This window comes from Limanda limanda, chromosome 9, assembly GCF_963576545.1.
Source record: "Limanda limanda chromosome 9, fLimLim1.1, whole genome shotgun sequence".
Taxonomy (NCBI): domain Eukaryota; kingdom Metazoa; phylum Chordata; class Actinopteri; order Pleuronectiformes; family Pleuronectidae; genus Limanda; species Limanda limanda.
In genome coordinates, this window is record NC_083644.1 from 11,144,484 (window position 1) to 11,165,983 (window position 21,500).

The 21,500-nt window shown below is 42.8% G+C and overlaps 1 protein-coding gene and 1 pseudogene across 1 annotated transcript in view; both read right to left on the reverse strand.

Annotated features, from left to right (window-relative positions):
- LOC133011009 (WD repeat-containing protein 47-like) lies at positions 1-10,723 on the reverse strand (annotated as a pseudogene).
- A 5,502-nt stretch (positions 10,724-16,225) lies between these two features.
- The window catches only part of camsap2a (calmodulin regulated spectrin-associated protein family, member 2a), a 45,404-nt gene continuing 40,129 nt past the window's right edge, over positions 16,226-21,500 (reverse strand). Inside the window, exons 15-19 of the mRNA XM_061078409.1 lie at positions 21,350-21,422; positions 20,850-20,915; positions 19,261-19,376; positions 18,774-18,892; positions 16,226-16,645 (exon numbers count right to left, since the gene is read on the reverse strand). Coding sequence (XP_060934392.1) covers positions 16,340-16,645; positions 18,774-18,892; positions 19,261-19,376; positions 20,850-20,915; positions 21,350-21,422 — 680 coding nt within the window. The 3' untranslated portion in view covers positions 16,226-16,339. The remainder of the gene's footprint in view (positions 16,646-18,773; positions 18,893-19,260; positions 19,377-20,849; positions 20,916-21,349; positions 21,423-21,500) is intronic.

The window sequence follows — 21,500 nt, forward strand, 5'->3', positions numbered from 1 at the left end:
TCAGGAGCCCGGAGCCCAGAGGACGACGGATCGATCTGCAGACGAGGAGATGAAGGTCCGATCGTTGGGATGCCACCGACACTGGATCACCTTGTCACTGTGCTCCCCCCCCACTGTCTGAGGGAGGGGCTTTGTCAGGTCACCTGAGGTCAGAGAAGGTGAAAAAGTGTTGGCTTAATTTGAATCAAATGCATTTACTGTATATTTGTACGTCAAAATGTGAAATTCTTGAAACATGAATCGATCACCTTGATAGAACCAGAAATTTAAAGAAGATCATTTGACCCCTTGTCTACAGGCATGTGTTTCTACCTTGCAAGTCACTGATGATGATTTTGTTGTCGTAGGAGCCGGTCAGGAGATGGTGGGCTCCGGGGGAGAAGCGCACCGAGCGGATGTCGCTGCCGTGCGGTCGGTACGTCTGCACGATGCGACCTCCTCGGATGTCGTACAGCATGCAGGTGCTGTCCTCCTGACCAGTGGCCAGCAGGCGGCCGCTGGGATCCACCGCCACTGAGGCCACGGCGCTCCCTGAGTGACACAGAGCGCTGATGAATAACGTTTCTCTCATTGAAGATACGTTTCAAACTTTGGATCCAGTCATAAAAAAATGGCGAATTATATCTGTTGATGTGAGCCTTTCACAGATATCATGATATTAGTGTTTGTTTTACGATATGAAAACTTTTATTTCACAGAATAAACAGAGCAGAAAAGAAGCACATTTATCTTTAAAAACATTAATGTTTATTATTCAAATTCTGTGTGTTTGGCTGTATTTGTATTTTGTGGTTAAACTGTAGAAATTCAGACCTAAATTATATTTCTTTGTCATGAGGATTTGAAAATTACATCACATAGATCGATACAAAAATTGAATCGACTGATAAATCCATATCCAAAATGTTTCAGTGTCAGCTTCAATCCTAAAAGATCCATATCTATCAGGCTCTAAATCAAATAAAACACTAATATATAACAATAATATACAGTAATATATAATGTACTGATTTCTACTTGTGAACTATTCTGCTCCAAACAAAGTATTTATCTTATGTCACAAAGAGTATTTTCAATTTCGAATGCATTTTTTTTAAACTTTGCTTTTGCTAATGGAAAAAAAGACAAAAAATTATAGGATTGCAAATCTCTGGTAAAAGTCTCTGCTCCCTGAATGTTTATATTCTAATTTGTTTCTTAAATTTAGGGACAATAAACTAAATTTAAACTAGCTCTGCAGCCGGATGAAGGATGACTCACGACCCACCTGAGCCGTGCAGCGTGGTTCCCAGCACCCGGACACAACTGGGAACCCGCAGGTCCCAGAAACGCACCGTCTTGTCCTGGGAGCCGGAGGCGATCATCCACCCCCCCCACGTGTACAAGGTCAGAATGTGACCTGTTGGACAACATGGAGAAGTCTTACATTCATCATGTAGGTCTGTGTTTTTATTAGTTTATTATAATGTCACTGATTTATTGTTTCTAAGAATTTAAAAAATGAACGTTCATGTATCGATTGACATCTGTTTCTTCTACACACCCGTGTGTCCACTCAGAGCATGAAGGCCTTGTCCTCTCTGGCAGTCGGTGGTGTAGATGTTACAGTCTCCGGCTCCGGCGCTCAGCAGAATGGATCCTCCGCTCTCGGGGCCCTCCATGAAGGCCAGGTCCCGGACCGTGCCGTCGTGCATGCTGAACTCCAGGTCCGGGCCTGAACCAAAGAGACACACACACACACACACACACACAGATGGAAGTTTGAACTATTCAGATGAACCTCGTGTTTGCAGGGCTACATTTCAGTCATCGTTACCTGTGGCGTTGCAGGTGTCGGCATTGAAAGGCAGGACTTTGACGTATTTGTCGTTGGAGCCGGTGGCCAGCAGCTGTCCACAGTGGCTCCAGGCCACACAGTAGATGGAGCCTTTGTGGTGTTTGTTCCTCCGGAAGCGCACAACCGGCTGCTTGACGGCACCAGGACTGACAATCGAGACAAGAAAATACAAGGGACTGATCACCTACAGTCAGGGTAGGTGATCCACTAAATAGATAGATAGATAGATTACTTTATTCATCCCCGAAGGGAAATTAAGTCGTCATAGCAGCCGGTATATTTGAATACAATAAAATACAATACAATAGAATAATATAAAAAATATTGAGGTAGAAAGAATAAAAACAGAAACACAAGATAAATAGGTAGATAAGGTGCAGTGGCAAGATGATGGTAATAGTACTGATGATATGATGGTAATGTTATTGTTAGACAGTATATAAAAATAGTACAGTATATATAGTATATAATATAACATAATATATATTTATATATGATAGTAATTATACCAATATAAAAGCAGTATATAGTAATAATGGCAGCAACAGTATATAAAATAATAATAGTAAATATAATAATAACATGTACACATGTATAAATATGTGTATATACAAGAATATACAGAGAGTATGATATAATATGATAGGATATATAGTAGAGGTATAAATATAAGTATTTGACTATACAATAGATAATATAATATACTATGAGTGTAAGAATATGTAGACAGAGCGTGCAAAAGACTTTCTAGACTGATCTTTGCTGTAGGAACGTGCCTGTGTGAGGCTCCTACCTGGTGGCCAGGCTTTCTGGGTAGGCACAGACTCGCAGGGTTTTTGAGTTGGAGCCGACAGCGTAGAGCGCCCCCGAGGGGTGGAAGGCCACGGCGCGGACTGCCTGTGTGTCCTCCAGCTGGTTCACTTTCACAAACTGAGCTTTGGACTTCCCCACCTGTCCAGGAAAATCAGAAAAAAAGTGAAAATCTGTAGGAAATTCATTATCTGTCATCACAGATGTTATTTACCTGACCTTTACCTTCCTGTCATTGCTTTAAACACATTTAAACATACAAATATTTAAAGACAGATTCACTACACTGAGCTAATGTGGAACCGTGAGAAACATTATTACTATTTAAGCAGAAGAGTTGAACGCACCTCTTGTGTGTTACGTGTTGCAGAGCTGCCGGGATCTTCTTGCGACGTGGGACAAGGAGCTCGGATCCTCTCAGCGCTGCCGTTCAGGACAAGTTCATCCACATAATGTGAAAAACAGATTATTAGTTAACCAACATCTTTGCTTCTAACACAGGGCAGATGCAAAACCGGAAAAAAAAGAGAAACAAATTTAAACAAACATTTCCTGGTGAAAAAAGCGGTGACACACACATAGAAGCCACCGATAAAGATGTCAAGAGAGTTTGAGGTGATAAAAATGACACAGCTATTGATGGACTTAGTTTTTCTTAGTTTTTCTCTATATGGAAATCATTTTTTCACCCTGACACGTAGCCCAATAGACTACATTACCACCTGGGGCTGCAGAGGGCGCTGTTGCTCATACATAGTGTTGCTTTAAGATACATATAGAGCTGCAGAGTAACACAAGGAGAAACTAAATGATCAGAATTAAATGTGATCACTTCTTGTAATGGCTGATAACCACACATTGGACAGGCTCTGACCTTTGACTGGTCGGAACTGGAGACTCGCTGAGGGAGGGCAAGCCTTGGCTCCCGGTCCTCATCAGGGTGCTGCTGCTCACCCCCCCGGGCTTGTCCCTCGGCAGACCCGTCTCTGGCGTGTGCCGGGCGTTGGCGGTCCTGGGACAGGAGGCGCCATCGCTTCCCGTCAGTCCGTTCCACTGCTGGCCGAGATGTGTCATCACCTCATCTCCTTTGTGGTCAATCCCCGCGTTCATCTCCTCCAATTTCTGTATGGATCTGGAGATGAGACCACAAGGAAGTTTAAATTCACTAATCCGACTAGGCTGAATCTTTTACTGTGACGTGCTCACCTGCTCAGGAAGGTCTCGGTGAGGTTGTGCTGGGCTCGGTCCTGCGGCTTCACCCCCCCCTCCAGCAGCATCTGCTGATACAGCTGCCTCTGCTGCTGCTTCTGCTCCAGATGTTGCTGTACACGGAGGTGCTGCCTGTAAAACTCCTGGATGTGCTCCTCGGAGTCACAACCCTGGAAACACACACACACATACACGCACCCAGTTAGCCAACACAGCAAGACAACGGTATGTAGAGCCAAACTCTGACAGGATTTATTTGACCTCAACTTGCCCTGTAGTCTGAATGCATATTTATTATTGCTTCTCAGTGTTCTCTGATTCAAAGCTGCTCAATGCTGCCACCACACACACACACACACACACACACACACACACACACACACACACACACACACACACACACACACACACACACACACACACACACACACACACACACACACACACACACACACACACACACACACACACACACAAATTATATTAGACTAACTCTCTCCCTAGAGACGCAGCTGACAGCTCTTCAACTCCCAGGGCCTTGTCCTCCATCATCCATCCCATAAAAAGTTTTCAAGGACCTCATCACATCCAAAGGGTCTACAGTATATTCTCTCTCAACACTTTTCTCACACACTCTCTCTCTCTCTCACACACACACACACACACACACCAATCTCCAGCTACTTTTCTCCACTAGATGGAACCCGGGATGCATAAAGATGAGCGATGATGGAGGCAGTGGGCCATCTCGCCCGCACATCAAATCAGATGATGTGCCTTCAGCGTCCATGACCTCCACTCCCCCCCCCCCCCCTTCCGCCAGGACAGGGTCAGCGGAAGCGAGAGCGTCCCCTGAACACGTGTGGTCGAGATTCGGGGGAAGGATTTATGAGGTGTGGAGATTTGGAGGCAGATCAGGGGGTAACTTTTCCAAATATCTTAAATCTGGATTAATTACGACAGACTGAAAATGTCTGTGTGACTTTGACTCAAGTGACCAGACATGACAACAAGTCATGAAAGTAGTTCAGCCTGAGCAACGGAAGGTGAGACAACACACTCCGACATATCACCGATGGTTTGGGGTCCGTAAGGAAGTAAGAAAGTATTAAATACAACTAGAATTACACTCAGAGGAGAGCATACCTCCACCAAGGCCCAACAGGCCTTAAGCTATCTCATTGAAATCTACAAGCTCCAGATTTCACACACTGCCCTTAACCTACCATATTGGTTTCAACAAGATAAATATATTATTCTCTGGGAAATCAGCGAAAATGTTTAAAAGCCTCCAATCTCACAATATTTAGAAAAGTGAAAGAAAATTCCTCAAACAACTCCAACATTTAATGGGTTCACCCTCGGGTCATGTCCCACCCTTCCCATATAATAACATGGAAATCGGTTGAGTTGCTTTTGCATAATTCTAAAAACAAACCATAACACAACCTCCTTAGCGGAGGTAACAAACACAATGGCTGATTGTCTGTAATTGTTATCACCTCATTTGTTTCTGTGCTGCAGGGCGGCTCTCCATCTTTCCCAGGAGTCAGAGGTGTGCGTGTGGTGTTGGGACCCTCCGGCCTCTGTGGTTGTTTCCTATGATAATTCACAATTATTTTTTATTTCTGAAATTAATTTGAATTAAAGTGAAGAGAAATTAAGACAACACAATGCAGAAAAATTCATGAATGTTAAACTACAGGATTATACTGCATGTAGCAAAAGTAAAGAAAGATCTGTAATATTTTCACTTGTCAGCAAACGACTAAACTAAGTTTAATTGTCAGAGCAACAGCAGTTCAATAACATTTTTACATTCAAACTTGTTTCATTTATTGCTTTTATGTAAAAAAATAATGGCTAAACAAACCATTAATCAAATTCCTGTTAAGTTTGTCAAACTATTGAACTTAAACTGTAGCACTATTTCAAATGTGTTGTATGCACTAGTTCCCTCCTGCAGGTGGAGCCAGTGAGAAGAGTTATTTCATTGAATGCTCTGGTAACTGATTTTATTAATGCTGGTTCTGCCCTGTTTGCAGGTAATAGAACACAAAAAGGTTTATTGATAAATATACTAAGGCAGGAATTTATTTTCTGTGGCTGAGAAACTGAGAAGAAGTAAAGAGCATGAAAACAGGATGTGCAGCGATGGAGATCATAATATATAAGATAAAAATAAATTCTATCCTCCATCCATGAGTAACAACAAACATCCGTCTTAAAATTTTGTTCCAGATGCTGAGCTTGTTCCAGGATTTCTGCACCAACCCGCCTTATTGTCTGCAATAGCACTAACAAGAATACTTGTATTTTTAGAAAGATAATAACTTGAAGAGTCATTACTAGAGGGCTTTCGATTACACTGCAGCTGCCGCCTTCGTATGCTTTGTGGCATTCACTGCGGGAGATGACAGACGAGGCAATATGTCTGTGTTAAAGAACAGCTAATAGGATTAACAGAGCTGCAGATTGAGCTATACAATGAGATCCACCACTGGGTTTGATGTGTGAGGTTGCAGATGCACATGCAAAGGCAAGGGAGCTTAGGAAAACAGCTGCTGGAGAGAGAAGCAAAGCTTGATGGACACAGACGTACAGTGATACAGCACGTTGCCTCCTGCTTACCTCTCAGGTGAATCATCCTGCTGATGCACGTTATTCTCCACAAGGCTCTGGCTCAGAGCAGACTTCATGTTCGCCTCCATGCTCCTCTTGTCCTGCGCCGCCAAACCGTGGGACAGGCCGTCCAGGGCTGGGTTGAGCGATCTGGACATGTAGGTGTCGGCCGAATGGGGCCTCTGGCGGAAGGGCGAGGCGGGACAGGGAGACAGGCGGTTGATCAGCGGGGTCAGGAGGTCGGCGTGGCCCGCCTTGCTGGGCTTCATCAGCCGGTCCACGTGGATCTTGAGGGTCTTCTGCTGGAAGGCGCAGGAGAAGTCGCCCGGGGAGACGTTCTGCAGCCAGGACAGCAGCGACAGGTCCAGCTCATCGCAGCCGTTCCCGCAGAGCAGATCCACGCCGAGCAGCACCTCGCCCTCGGTGATTTCCTCACCAGTCGCCTTGCTCTGGTAAACAGGAACAGCCTTGTTAAGATCATTGACCCGACACTGGAACTGTTGAGATTTAGTGTTGACACCTGCTTTTCCTGTAAACCTTTAAATGAGACCGGAGAGGAAATTAGAGTTTGGCAGGAAAACCAATATCCCCCTAATGAGGTTTTGTGGCAGAAAGTCGGACTGTAGGTTGTGTTATGTCATGAACCTTTCACTGCTACATCGACATCCAGTGGAGTTTGCTGGTCCTCGTCCAGGGGTCACATTAGGGCAAAAAACCCTGATGACGCTAAGAAGCAGAGGGACTTTATGACACACGGAGCTTCTCTTTCCAGCTTCTCCTTCCTCTTCTCCATCCCTATCCCCCTTCCCCGGAATCCCTTTGCTTTATCTCCCGCAGATCCAGGGCCTCTGTGGCCGTACCATGGATTACGATTTGTGGATCGCGCATCAGAGGTCGCAATGCTGGATCCAGTATGGCGGATTCTATATCGTGCGGGCTGATCGTAGAGGGAATGGCGGATCCTTTGTCGCATTGGCATCGGATGGCGGTGGACCGAGGCGGCAGACCATGATGGATCCTAATAAGCGGCAGTGGACAATGACTGTGGACTAAAGTGGCCTGTGACCGGATGGTGGATCATGATCCTGCTGGCTGCTGACCATAGACTATGATTGCAGCAGGACTGCTTGACAGACCGTATTGAAGTTATCCTTCAAAATGTTTACCCTCATCAATACTGCTAAAAAACTTTAATCTTGATGATGTTTTCTTACACTTGACATCTATTGCACTTCTGTCCGTCCTGGGAGAGGGATCCTCACATGTGGCTCTCTGAGGTTTCTACCTATTTTTACCTGTTAAAAGGGTTTTTAGTAGTTTTGTCCTTACTCTTGTTGAGGGTTAAGGACAGAGGATGTCACACCATGTTAAAGCCCTATGAGACGAATTGTGATTTGTGAATATGGGCTATACAAATAAAATTTGACTGATTGATTGATTGATTGATTGATTGACATTACCTGACAGAACTCCACACAGCACTCGTACAGGATCCCTTTCATGAGCAGCTGGAAGAGGCGGTTGCCGCTCGCCCTGAAGCCGGCCTCGCTCAGCTTCCTGTCCGCGGGGATGAACTCGGCGACCATGACGCAGGCCTCCTCGAAGCAGTGGACACGCGCCGTGCTCGGGTTCCAGTCCCTGAACTCGGCGTGGTGCGTGAGGCGGGGCAGGGTGAGGAGAAGACACAGCTTGCTGTAGTCGTCCTTGGACGGGCAGAACTCCTCCAGACTGTTGAGGCACTTGACGGCCTCCTGCATGGTGAACTCCATCTGCTGGAGGTAAGAACACAGAGGCTGTGACAGAATGTGGCTGTGATACAGTTTGATCTGAATCCTGTTTTTCTAGGATCCCACTGGTTTGTTTTTGTAAAACAATGAGGCATAACAGCTGAGAGTGTCCATGCTACATGATTGTCTTGTTTTTAGAAGCTATCAGCCCGTGTGCTGGTGGAACCACGCAAGCAAGATCTTGTTTTCGTTGCTGTCTGTGTGTGATTGAACAAAATAACTTGCATAACAATGCATTGATGAATTTTCACTAAACTTAGTGGGAACACTATTCAGAAGTTTATCTACAGGTGATTCACTTTTTTAGCTGTTAGGTCAAAGGTCAAGATGAACAAAAACACGATTTTTTTCAAGATGTGGCTGCAAACAAAAGATGTACAGCGAAATTCTCAAGTTTATATTGATCAGAAAATTATTCCTCATTAGAAAAACCCATTTTTTGCAGTATCTGCTTCCTATAGGACAATATACATGACCTGTATTAAAAAAAAAAACATTTTTATAATGTAGAATACATCAGAGAAGTGTTAGGATTTCCAATTTTAGTTTCTCTCTGTGTCTGACTGAATTCTTAACAATGAAGATAAAAGTAGTTTTAGCTAGATATTATCCTTTGTACAAATGATTTAATGATAACCTTTTCCTTCCTAATGTTTAATCTACAAATTAGAAATGTGTGTGCGTCACAACGAGGGTTAGTCTCACAGCTGTCTTGATAGGAGAGTCTAGAGAGAGTTTGTTATGTTTCATTTGGTGCAGTCAAGATGGCAGGAGCATGATATTTTCTACTCAAGGCTAGGTTATGGAACACAACATCGAACTATCAGGGTAGGTAGAGTTGTCTGGCAACCGGCAGAGTAGACATGACGGAGAGCTGCTTCTATTTCACTTCCTGGATTCGGTGACAAGAGGCGTGGGACTTCGGCTGGACCAATAAGGGTGATCCAAATTGATTTGCGGTGACACCCCTCCAATATTTTATAACCAATCACATTAAATCTACTGTTATAATTATATCAAACCCCTTCTGTCCGGGGCATTTTGTTAACTTCCTAGTGCTAACTGATTTAGCCTAGGCTGTGATAATTGTCCATAGCTATGTTTGTTCAACTTTTCATTGTTTCTTAATAAACACTTTAATTAGACCAGACTCTTCTCATATATTAAGGATAAAAGAACACGCTTGACAGAAGTTAGAGAGACTGTCCTTAAACCACCTGATCACACAGAGCATTAAGTGAGATGCGGTACGTGCTATATGATCTGTATCTACACTGTTTTTCCAAATATTCACATGTAATCTTATCATCCCAGTTCAATCAGAGGCGTCTTCTCCAGACCACTGAGCAGCTCCACTGGAGCAGAGAGAAATCCAGCTTCTATTTTAAAAAGCCAGTATCAGTGTATTTGGGTTCTCAGCGTGTGTTTTAGTACATGTTGTGTCAAATCCCCAGCAGGCACATTAGTTTTCAAATGACACGATACATACATTTTGAGGTTCTTCAACAGCTGACAGGGCGTTATTTACACACAGAGCTTCCAGAAACTTCTGCTTCAGAATGATGTAGCGGAACCTGGAAACACAAATTTCAGTGTTGAGAAATTAAATCATTTTTTCTTGAGGTACAGGACAACTGAGTGGGACGACTTTAGGGACAATGTTTGGTGACCAGTGGGTAACTGAGGCTGTCACATATACGGTATTTTTACCCCAGTACATCACTGAGACTTGACCTAATTCATGACCAGTCTCCCACTGCACTGGCAAATCTCACCCAGTCGCCAACAAAGGAAACGTTCATCACTGCTCTACTTTATCAGATATAAAACAAATATATATAAACAAGTTTAATAGTATATTAAACTTATAATAGTATAAGTATAATTCTACTTGACTATGAATTTAAAACATCAAACAATCCAGACCTACCAGTAACAGCTAGGGACAAAAACTACAGATGCAAAGTTAGAATATATACAGATGTGAATCAACACAATATGTAATCTATATTATTTCTCATACCTTTTCTTCTCAAACTTATCCATCCCTTCTAGAGGCTGAATGAACTGCATCACCTCCTCCCACTGGCCGTCCAGAATCAGTTGCCTGTTGACAGTGGAAAGTTCAAGATGGATCTGAAATCTATTCCCTCATCACAGTGCTACTACCTAGTGAGTCAAAAGGCCACAGACGTCACAACTATATGGATTTAGTACAAAATGCACAAGAAAATAACTTCATGAAGCAAACAGTCCTAACTAATACTTGTGTCTCTAGGCTGATCTGCCACATGTCAGACCTGAGGAAGAGCATGTCGTCGGAGAAGAGTCCGTTGATGACGCCGCTCTCCTTCTCCAGGGCCAGCATGCTGATGTGCAGCTTCCTGGAGCTCAGGAAGTCCAGCATCAGCTTGATCACCTCGGCCTCCTTGATGTTGATCGTCTCCTCGGCCGTCATGGTAACGGGCCTGCCGCGGTGGCAGCTCACAGTCGGCTGCGGCCCAGAGGAAGGGAGAGGTTACTGGGATATTCCTTCAGGGACTTAAAGTGTCTAAACTCTTCTGTTGCAGTAACTCTTATGTTACATTTCTCAAAACAGCTTGTTTTTGTGTAGCCCAACGGTAAAGCCGAAGAGAGGTAACTTTATAAGATATGATACTTGCACATATGTTTGTCATGCAGAAACATTCATGTTTACATTTGAATTCTCTTAATTTAATTTATATACATTTGGATGGAGTATGTTCTTTATATTTATAGTAATTTGTAATATGTTCATGGTTAGATTGATTATTGACAACATCTAAGGAAACATTGTCAACATGTTTGTATAAATAATATCGGTATTGGAATTGTTTTATCTCCATTGATATAAACATTTGCCCCCAAAACACCATATCAGTCGTACTCTACCTCCAATAATAAGCCTTGTATCATTCAGAACCTCTCAACTCCCAACTAGAGTATTTCGGTAGCATGCAAGTGTGATATTAAGTTTAAAGATGATGTTATATGACTATATATGTTTGGGTTACAAGCTGCAGTGGGATCCATGTAGCCTTGATGTAAGAAACAATCAGTGTGTGCAGAATGACACTTCTGCACATGGTGGCACCTTATTATGGCAGCATGGTGAACACATGAGGAGGCAGAAGCTTCAGGCTCAGACCATCAATGGTTAAACACCAGTCAGGCAGCTGCAGTGAAAGTGGAACTCTTCATTATGTATGATGCTCTCTGTGTGTTTGTGTCAGTGCAGTGAGAGGAAGCAGTGGTGTCTTCAGGTGGAAGCAGAGCTGACACCGCCCTGTTTGTAGTCCTCACTCACACACACACATACACACACACGCACAGAGACACACACACAGAGACACATACACACAGAGACACATACACACACACACACACTGTCCTGGATGTGACTGCTGCAGGTCTGCGGCCGACACCTTGTTTACAGCATGACTGCACGTAACACACACGCACACACCTACAGACACACACACAGACACACACACACGTGCAGGAGTGGACTCACACACATGCACAACAACAGCAAGCATCAGTGTCAGTCCCTCCCCCCCCTGGACATCGTGCAGGACTGAGGACTCGAGGCTCACCTGTCAGTCTGCGACGAGCCGCGTGCACGCCGCTCCGCAGTGCGCGCGTCCAGGTGCGTGCGTGTGCGCGGGTCCGAGGGACGGACAGAGGACGCAGGACAGAGGACAGAGGACAGACTTCTGTAGGAATCTGTGTCGGTGATTCAGGAAGAAGAACGCTCGTCTCCGCTCGGACTCTTGTACACAGCTCGCGGTTGCCATGCGGACGCATCCGGACGAGCACCAATCAGTTGCGGCGATGACGCCCGCAGGCCACACCCACTGTACGAGCTCAAAGATCAACCAGGTCGATGATTATTGTATCATTTATAAAGAAGTGAAACATAACCACTAACATCATGGAGTGGTTCAACAAAGTCAGTGCTGGAAGACTTACTCAGATTCAAAATTATTAAAAGAAAAGTTGAGATCAACTTGACCTTATAGGTGAAAATAAAGTTGGTCTCCACCTATAATAATAATAATGTATACATCTAACTGTTAAGATTCAGTTGGAGGTTTGTTTATTTATTTATTCTCGGGTTAAGGTGTCCTTTGTTAGGATTTCAAATTTTTAACTATAGTCTTTGCTGACAGAATTCTTAACAATAAAGATAGAAGTATTTTTAGTTAGATATTAGGCCTTCATACAAATGATTTAGCAATAACCTTTTGATTCTCAGAATGTTCAATCTAGAAACTAGCTGGAAATGTGTGCGCGTTACATTGTTGGTCAGTCTCACAGCGGTCTGATAAGTTCTGGAGGTCGGACAGAGCGACTTTGTTGACTTAATTTTGTGACATTGTTTGGGTTCAGTTGTTGCAAATGTTTACACAGTCAGGTTTGTTTTGATATAGCAGAAAACATAATATTCTTTGCTTCGCTGGACAACAGTTTTGCCCGTCATGGCATCTGTTGAGTCAAGGCCTTTCATGAAGTAAACAGGTTGCCGAGCAACTATAATGTCATTGGGAGTGTCTCCCTGTCTACTTCCGTATTTCAAAAGCCAGGAGGATGGATTGCGCCTGCGCGCTTCCGAGGAGGAATAACGAAGATCTACTTCTATAAAATAGACAGGCGCCGGATGTTCATGGCGCTCTGATACAGCTAGTGTACTGGAAGCCCATTGCTTTGCTGTAACCTGTTCATTGTTTCCTAAATAAATACTTTGATTGACAAAACTGAGTTCGGCTCGTCTTCTCTTAAAGGATAAACGAACACGCTTTCACACCTTCTAAAAGTTAATTTGTCTGTGTTGACTCTGCTGAAGTTTGTTAGGTAGGAAGCTCCATTTGTGAGCTGTTAGCTGAAGCCAATTTGTTTATCACCATGTTAGCTCGTTTGCTTAACATTCCAGATTGGCTAACAGGTAGAAGTTGTGTTAATACAGTTAACGCTGTGCCAGTATTAGCTGTAGTGCTGTTTTTTTGTCTTAAATGTAAGATTGATGTTTTTAATAGTGTGTTTCACCTAATTGTTCGAATTCTTGTTTCTTAACCCTAGAATGGGCCCTTTGTATACTTTATATTAACATCAGGAGCGGGTCCTCTCTACAGTAGCCCAGACTGGACAAACTAAACACCTTTTGAGTTTGTATCTGGTCACTTCCACACTGAGTCCTGCTGTTCGAGCAGCTGTGACCAGAAAAACTCACTGTAATTCATTTTTGATCATAAAATATCAAAAAGTTATGCAGTACAATAAGTTAATATAAAGTGTATCTTCACTTTAAATAATTCTTCATAATTGTTTTGATGATTTAAATATCTATTAAATAAAATCAAAATCATTAATCGATAACGATTATGAGTTTTTGACTTTGACTCACTTTACCTTCATTTGTCATTTTTCTTCATTGGTAAATCCCTTGCTCACAAATATGGGAGCGGCGTGATGGTTAACACTGTCAGCTCACATCAAGAAGGTTGTGGGTTTGAACCTGCTCACCAACCAGACCCTTTCTGTGTGGAGTTCTTCCTCTGGATATTTCTGCACTTTTTCTCCGAAAGTCCAGAGACATGCAGATTACTCTAAATTACTCAGAAGTATTAATGTGAGTGTGGTTGTGATCAGGGACCTCTCCTGGGATTGACTCCAGTATCGCTGCAATAACCAGTACAGATAATGGGTGAACCATATAAATGCTGAGGCCATGCTTAAATTTATTAAATGTAAATGAGAAAAAATCCCACATGTTCAGCAATATGTTGATTGACGTCGCAGCGTCGGACAGAAACAAAGTCATCAGAGTGAATGAGCTAACATGAACACACTGTACAGAATCATTACACTTTAAATTATCCTTTTTCTTTTCTTGGCCTTAAACAGCCAAAAGCAGGTGGACAGAGATTTTCTGTGGACAAATTATCCCAATAAACACAGAAACACTTTTTCAACTCTGTCAAATTTTTTTTTTTACATTTTCAAAAACATGTATATGTTCATATTTGGTCATAAATACCCCCCCACCCCCCTCTTTATAGTTCAAAGCAAAGCACCATGATGGCAGATTTAATTAGTTGGAAATCAAACCTGTGAACGGTGCTGATCTTGACATTCAGTGGTAAAAGGATCATGATACCAACACCAGAGATAATCTGTGGTGAGTCTCGTACCCGTTACACAACAAGAAGGAGCGGACCTCCTCCTCTGCTTTGTATTATGACGTCAAATGAATCCTCCAGTTAATTTATAAGTAACAGATGCTGCTAATACACATTCATGTAATAACAACAGATGTGTTGAAAATGTAACAGTTTGGCCATTTGGACTTAGTAACTAACTGATGTATGACTGGCTTTTTCAATAACACAGAAAACAGATTTGTCACTACTCAGTAATGTATCATTCACTTCATTTTGTTACCTGGTGGTCCGGAAGTGCCTTGACATTAATATGCCTTTATTTATTATTATTCCTAATAATTATAATTATAAGATAATTATTATAAGTAGTTTGGCAATCTTGAATTTAATACTACTAAAGCACAATTGAAGTTTGTATCCTGGTATAAAGAGAAATACTTCTTTTGTGTCATCAAGTCATACTGGTAGTGAAACCAGTGTGATTACCTGCGCCAAGGTTATGTTTTTAGTTTGTTGCTTTGTGAATGAGATTACACAAAAACTACTGTGCGGATTACCAAGAAACTTCATGGAAGGATGCGGTATGCATCAATGAAGAACCCATTAAATTTTAGTGCAGATCCAGGCTTTTTTTTTTTTAACTTTCTTGACATTACGAAATTGGCCGTTTTTCTTTCTTTTTCAGGCATATTTATGGGACACTTTGATGCATCTTGATTGAATTCAAGGGGACTGTTGGGCCTTGGCGGAAGTATGCGCTCTACAGAGTGCCTTAAAATCTCTATCTTAAAATACTGCAAAGTTCCTACATGGAGCAGAAGGAAGCATTTCAAAATAAAATATAAAAGAAGGAAATAATACTGAGCTTTTTATTTATTCACAAACCTGCTGTTGACCAGCAGCAAAGTGATTTACAACACTGGTTCTCAACCCTTTTTTGGCAACGTTCCCTGCTGTGAGTGTTAGCGCTGACACTTTTATTATTTATCCCTGTTAGACAGTTTTATGTACTTCTAGGAACAAGCTTTGAGGTTGCAACTACTCAACAAAAAAGAAACTCCTCACAATGAAAAGAGACATGACAGAATATTTTACAGGCGTATCATAGCGCAGATAGTTTGCAGGTGTCCAAACCCACAGGTTGAGAACCAGTCTAGAATAAAACCGAGTAACTAGAGTAGCTTCCTGATGGTTTAAAAATCACTTTCTCAAAGAACAGGGTTGAGGAAAAGCTGAAACCGCTTTGCTTTGTTGAGCTGAACACACGTGTACCGCGTGGCTAACGCTAGCTGTATGCATTTGATGTCTTTTTGGCCCTTTGTAGTTTAACGTACCTCAATATACAAACTGTTTCGCCCTCTGAGATGAAGACGTTTTCTTCCAAATACAAAAAAAAGCCTCCGTTTAAATACGATGCTTTACAACCACCTCATTACACTCACACGCTAAAAACAAAACAAGCATAAGGCCACACATCAACAGCAATATGCACGACTCAATGCAAAATCAATCTGTACATTAATTCATAACATTCAGTGCTTCAGTAAAATGTCCTGGCATTCATAATGTCTCTTTTTTTGACGTTTGGCACACAGGAAACGAGGACCACACTCGTACAGGGACAATCTCTAGTGAAGAGCATCATTCTCCGACAGTGGCGTACATTCCAGTTGTTCTTTATCTTTGAGTCTGATCGTTATCAGTCCAGAGTAAAGGAGAAGAAACACGGACAGGAATGCAATGAGAGGAAAAACAGACAAACGTAAAAAACAAGACAAGTATGCATTCATCTAACTGGCATTGCAGGTGTTTGAATCTTTATGGATATGTACAGTGAAGTGCAAATTGAAATGTGTTTGTTCCAAATGAGAAGGGGGAACGGCGATGTTCCATTAGGACAGGGCAGGCACTACTTTTTTCGGGGTGGGTGGCTTCTTGGTTTGCCAGAGGTGGCCGTGAATTGTCACGGCGTCCACGCTGGCCGACATGGTCTTGGCCGGTATCTGACTGAACTGCTTCCTGTCCGAGTTGTACTTGTAGAGGCCGTCGATCATTTTGCGCGTGATGCTCTTCGGGCCGACGCCTGTCAGCTTGTTCATCTCCTCCGACTCGGGGCAGTAGGTGTAGAGCGAGCGGAACTGGCAGCCGGCGTCACGGAACAACACCAAGAAGTTGGTGGCCCCCGACTTCTCCATTTCCTGTTGAGTAAAAGGGAAGAGCAGCTCCTGAGATACAGTCCGAAGCATAGACTTATATAAGGCTAGATGTCTCGGCCAATGGAGTCGAACGTCACCACATGGCGGCCATCTTGCTGAGGGCGGCTCGCTCACCCATAACATCGTGTTGTAGTGGTGCGTACTCTTTAAATAACCATAACTTGCTCAATTTTCAACCGATTTTTAAACTGTTTGGTTTGTTATAAACGTCAGAGATGTAGTTATGACACTGCATACATTATTAAATTGTTTAGAAAAATAACATAATTATTCATAAGTACGCAGTGTCATAGCTACATCTCTGACGTTTATAACAAACCAAACAGTTTAAAAACACAATGTTATGGGTGAGCGAGCCGCCCTCAGAAAGATGGCCGCTATGTGGTGACGTTCGACTCTGTTGGCCGGCAACACGGCCGAGACATCTAGTGTTTATATATGATATCTATGGTCCGAAGGTCACGTGGGAAACAAAGGCTGTGGGGATATGTGGCTTTTCATTATTTTGCCTTTTGTAAAAGAAACTTGGTGAAATGATCTGATATTGGCAGAGGAAGAACCCTATTTTTCACTTTCTTAAATATTGCAAGATGTTATTATAAGAGATGAGCCGGATACTCGGCTGAAACGAGTTTCCGGTACGGATAAAGCACTTTTGCCGAGTACGATTATTATACAAGTAATCGGAGTCATTATCTGTGCTCGGACTGAATGAAAATCCTCACACAGCGTCACAGCGCTCCTCCCGTCACACACGGCTCTGCTCACTCACTCACAGAACAGCTCTCTGTCTCTCAGTCACTCAGGTTCACTGCGCATCGGGACTGTTCCATAGGCTCAGTCAAGGAAGCAGAAATGATTCGTTCATTTCCCGATTGGGTCTTCGGGTACGAGTCTTTGGAAAATTTTTCACGAGACCTGCATTGGCTCAGTAGAGGAGCGCTGCAGATGCGAGGGACGTTCACTGTCTCCCGGAGAAGTGAACGCTCTGTGTTTTTAGTATGGAAAGACGTGAATTGTATTTGTTCACGGGTCATGGTGACTGGTTTTGTTGTTTTCACTTTACATTTACACTTACTTTACAGTAAAGTAAACCTCTATTAAATACAGTACAACATGACAGTTTGTATGGTTTGAAATTGTCATTTATTATCACACTGGCATTTAATTATCACGGCAAACAATTACACTGCACTAAACTTTAAGTGTTAATGTAAGGTGAAAATAGCAAGGCCAGTCTGTGTGACTTGTGAACGAATGTGGATCGCGTCTTTCTGTGCTGGGGACACAGAGTGTTTGTTTCTCCGGGAGACAGTGAACATCCCTCGCATCTCACTCTCACACACACACACACACACACACACACACACACACACACACACACACACACACACACACACACACACACACACACACACACACACACACACACACACACACACACACACACACACACACACACACACACACACACACACGCACACACACCTGGTGTGGAAATAAATAAAAAAAAAAAAAAAAAAAAATCATGTTAGAAAAGAGTTATGTTGAACCAGCCCACTTCCGGGTTAAATCACACCCACTTCCGGGTTAGGCCCCGCCCACTCCGAGTACGGATACGGATAATTCATATGGTTAACAGATACAGATACAGATAATGCTGTACTCGCTCATCCCTAGTTATTATTATTATTGAGAGTTTCCCTGGATCTTGATAAAAACAATCCAGTATATTTAAGGGACTGATAACGTACTGTGTGCTATTCGGTGCCGCTTGATTGAATTTAAAGTCACACTCTCGGGGGAAACGTTTTTTATATGCTTTTATATGATACATGACGTATTTTGAGCAAAGTAAGCAGTCAGCTCCATGGCCGAATACATCCACCTAAAGGGCACGGTCACACAAATTTGACCGGCTCCACGTGAAGCCAGGCTGGGATGTGCTTCTCCACAGGAGGCTAATCTTTAACCACCTCCTTGCTCGCACAGGTTGAAGTGAACGTGAGGTGAAGGTTCGCCACTGATACATTCCCGCGTGTGACCGGGCCTTCACACTGCAGGGAACAGATTCAAAGCTGATACAACTTGATGGCGTTCATTCTCTTACCTCCAGGATCTTATTCTTCTGCCCCTCGTTGACCTTGCCTGCGAGGCAGCAGTGGGCCATGGCGTTCTGTATAATGTGCTTATTAGACTTTGCACTGGGCTCCTTGTAGAGCTTCGGTCCTGAATGAGAACAGAGGAGAGGACGTCAGGATGAGGCTGTTGTTATGGCAACTACTCCAGTTACGTCAAAGACTCCTCTCCCCATTTTCTTTTGATAAATCATGTATGAGGATTCTGTTCAGTCTGACAAAGCATTATGAGCAGTGAACACAGCATTCAGGTTGCAGAATGACAACATTAAAGTCATAATATAAAACAGAAGATAATTGAAAAACACTTCATTTTAGTATTAGAATATAAGTGTAAGGGAAACATTTCCCCAAGAAGAACAAAATTAAGGAATCCTCCGATTCCATGACTTCCAATTAGCATTATTGTGTTTGCATGAAGAACCCATTCTGCAGAGGAAACATGCTCAGTGCACGTACCAGTGTAGTCTGTGTTGGATGTAACAGAGGAGGTTGTGGATCCGTTCTCCCAGTCCTTCTCTCCGTTTCTGCTGCTGGAGCGACTCGGGGACAGGAAGCCATCTGCAGAGTCTGGTCTGGAAAACACACACACACACACACAGAGTAAATTAGAAAACGTTTCTGCATGGGTGCTTCTCCCGAACACTCAGCAAATCACACTGTGGGCAGGGCAGGAGAATGCTGCAGTATAAAAGCCAACTAAGATATTTTAGAAAAACCTCTCTGAAAATCCATTTCTGTAAATGAACCAACAAAGTTACGGTCGAGCCGTTGGCTGGTGTAATTTTCCCGCCCTGTCGACATCATGTTTGCGTAGGTCCTTCCTCCACTGTGGTGGAAACTGTGTCTCAGTGCACAGTCGGAGTTTTGGATTGTTTGGGTTTGTGCAGCCTTGCAGTAACTACTGAAGCAGCAGAGCTCGCAAGCACAAGCAGTGAGCGCAGGGACGTGAAGCAGTGTGGTGCACTGAAGGTCAGTGAAAGAGCTCAGTCAAATGTAGTGCAGCACTTGGCATTTACTTGCTCTTTGTGTGGACTGGCATCACACTATGTGTCTCCTGCATCTTTGTTTTTTCCAATTCCACTTGTTTAAAACAATTTAGACATTATTCCGCCTCTGTAATTATGTGAATTTATCTAATCGGAATCCACAATTAGCTCAAATGTGCAGGTGGCGTTTTACAGGGAATATAAGCCGCCCACACAGGTCATTTTAGCTTTAATTTGTCCAAAAAAATGAATCTGCCAATGAGATACATAGTCTCATTTGTATTCAATATATTTTGAGGTTTTACTGGATGAATTTCAAAATATGGGGTTAGATGGAACTTTATAACCTCCACCAAGGATGTAATGTTTTACAGGACAAAGGCCAATGAAGAACCCATTCAATTTTGGACAAGATGTGAATAAAGGGGCAGATCCAGGGTTTATTTTACTCCACCTTCTTTAACATTGCAAGTTGGGGCATTTCTTTGACATTTTAACCAATTTCCCACAGTAGAACTTGAAGGATCTCGATGAAAACAATTAGGTGCATTCAGGGGACTGATAGTTATGTGTGTGTGCTCCTTGGTGCGGATCCAAATAAAGATCTAAATCTAGCTGATGTAAATGTGGTTTATCAAGGAGACTGTTGGGCCTTGGCTGAGGTACGTGCTCTACTGAGTGCCCCTTCTTGTTCAGGGTGGGTTCTACAGCACGAATATGTGACGTGAGTGGCTCTAAACAAAGCTTGATAATTTAATTAGATGTTTTGTTAAGTGAAGAAAAACAGAGCAGGGAGTGTAAATTGGTGCAAAGGATGCAGCAGAGCGACAAGTGATTGTTTAGTGGGAGCGATGTGGCTGAATGCGAAGCGTTTGAGCAGTGATTCGAAGTTAGACATGAGGATCTTTCTAAAAAAGGAGGACATACAAGTTTTTTCTACATGTGCTCATTCAATCCCTGATAAAACCCAGTGAAGGTGGGACAGGGTTTTGGGTAAAGGATTGGGACTCAGGATAGCGTGAAGCACCTTAAGGGTTTAACAGAGAAGCAGAAACAAACCTTCTCCTTCTCAGTTTAGGAGAGCTCAGAAAGTGGAGGAGGCTGCCAGAGGCTAAACTAGCACTTCTGACAAGTGTGAAACAGCAGGAAAGAAGGTAGTAAACAAAAGAAGGAGAGATATACACAGGAGAAATGTTAGACCTGAGGACGTGAGTTAGTCTGGACAGCTTGGATTTAAAAAAGGATCAGAAAATATGACCATTAAAACACATGAGTTCAAGTTTGTCAGATATTTTCAGGTTTCATATGAAGTTGTTTGTAGCTGTAAAAATATTGTACGTGTTATGCATAATCTAATACTTGTTTAAGCTAGTGTGATAATTGTTATTCTTAAAGAAAATTTAAATTTTTTGTGGATTTTTTCAAATTGCATTATCAAGCATAAAGCTTTTAATCCTTATCATGTTTACTAAATATAGCTGACTGCTGTATTCCTGAGTGAATCTGAGTTTCATTACACCGTCACCTCAGAGACTTAGTTGATTAAAAGCCGAACTCACCTCGGCGTCCTCTTCTCAGACTGGACGCTGTCGCCGTCTCCCAGGCGGAGCGACGCCAGGGACAAGCTGGAGACTGAAAAGACACGTTGGCGTGAACCTGGATGTGAGACAACGACATGTGGCACAGCACGACACGGTTACACCAACACCA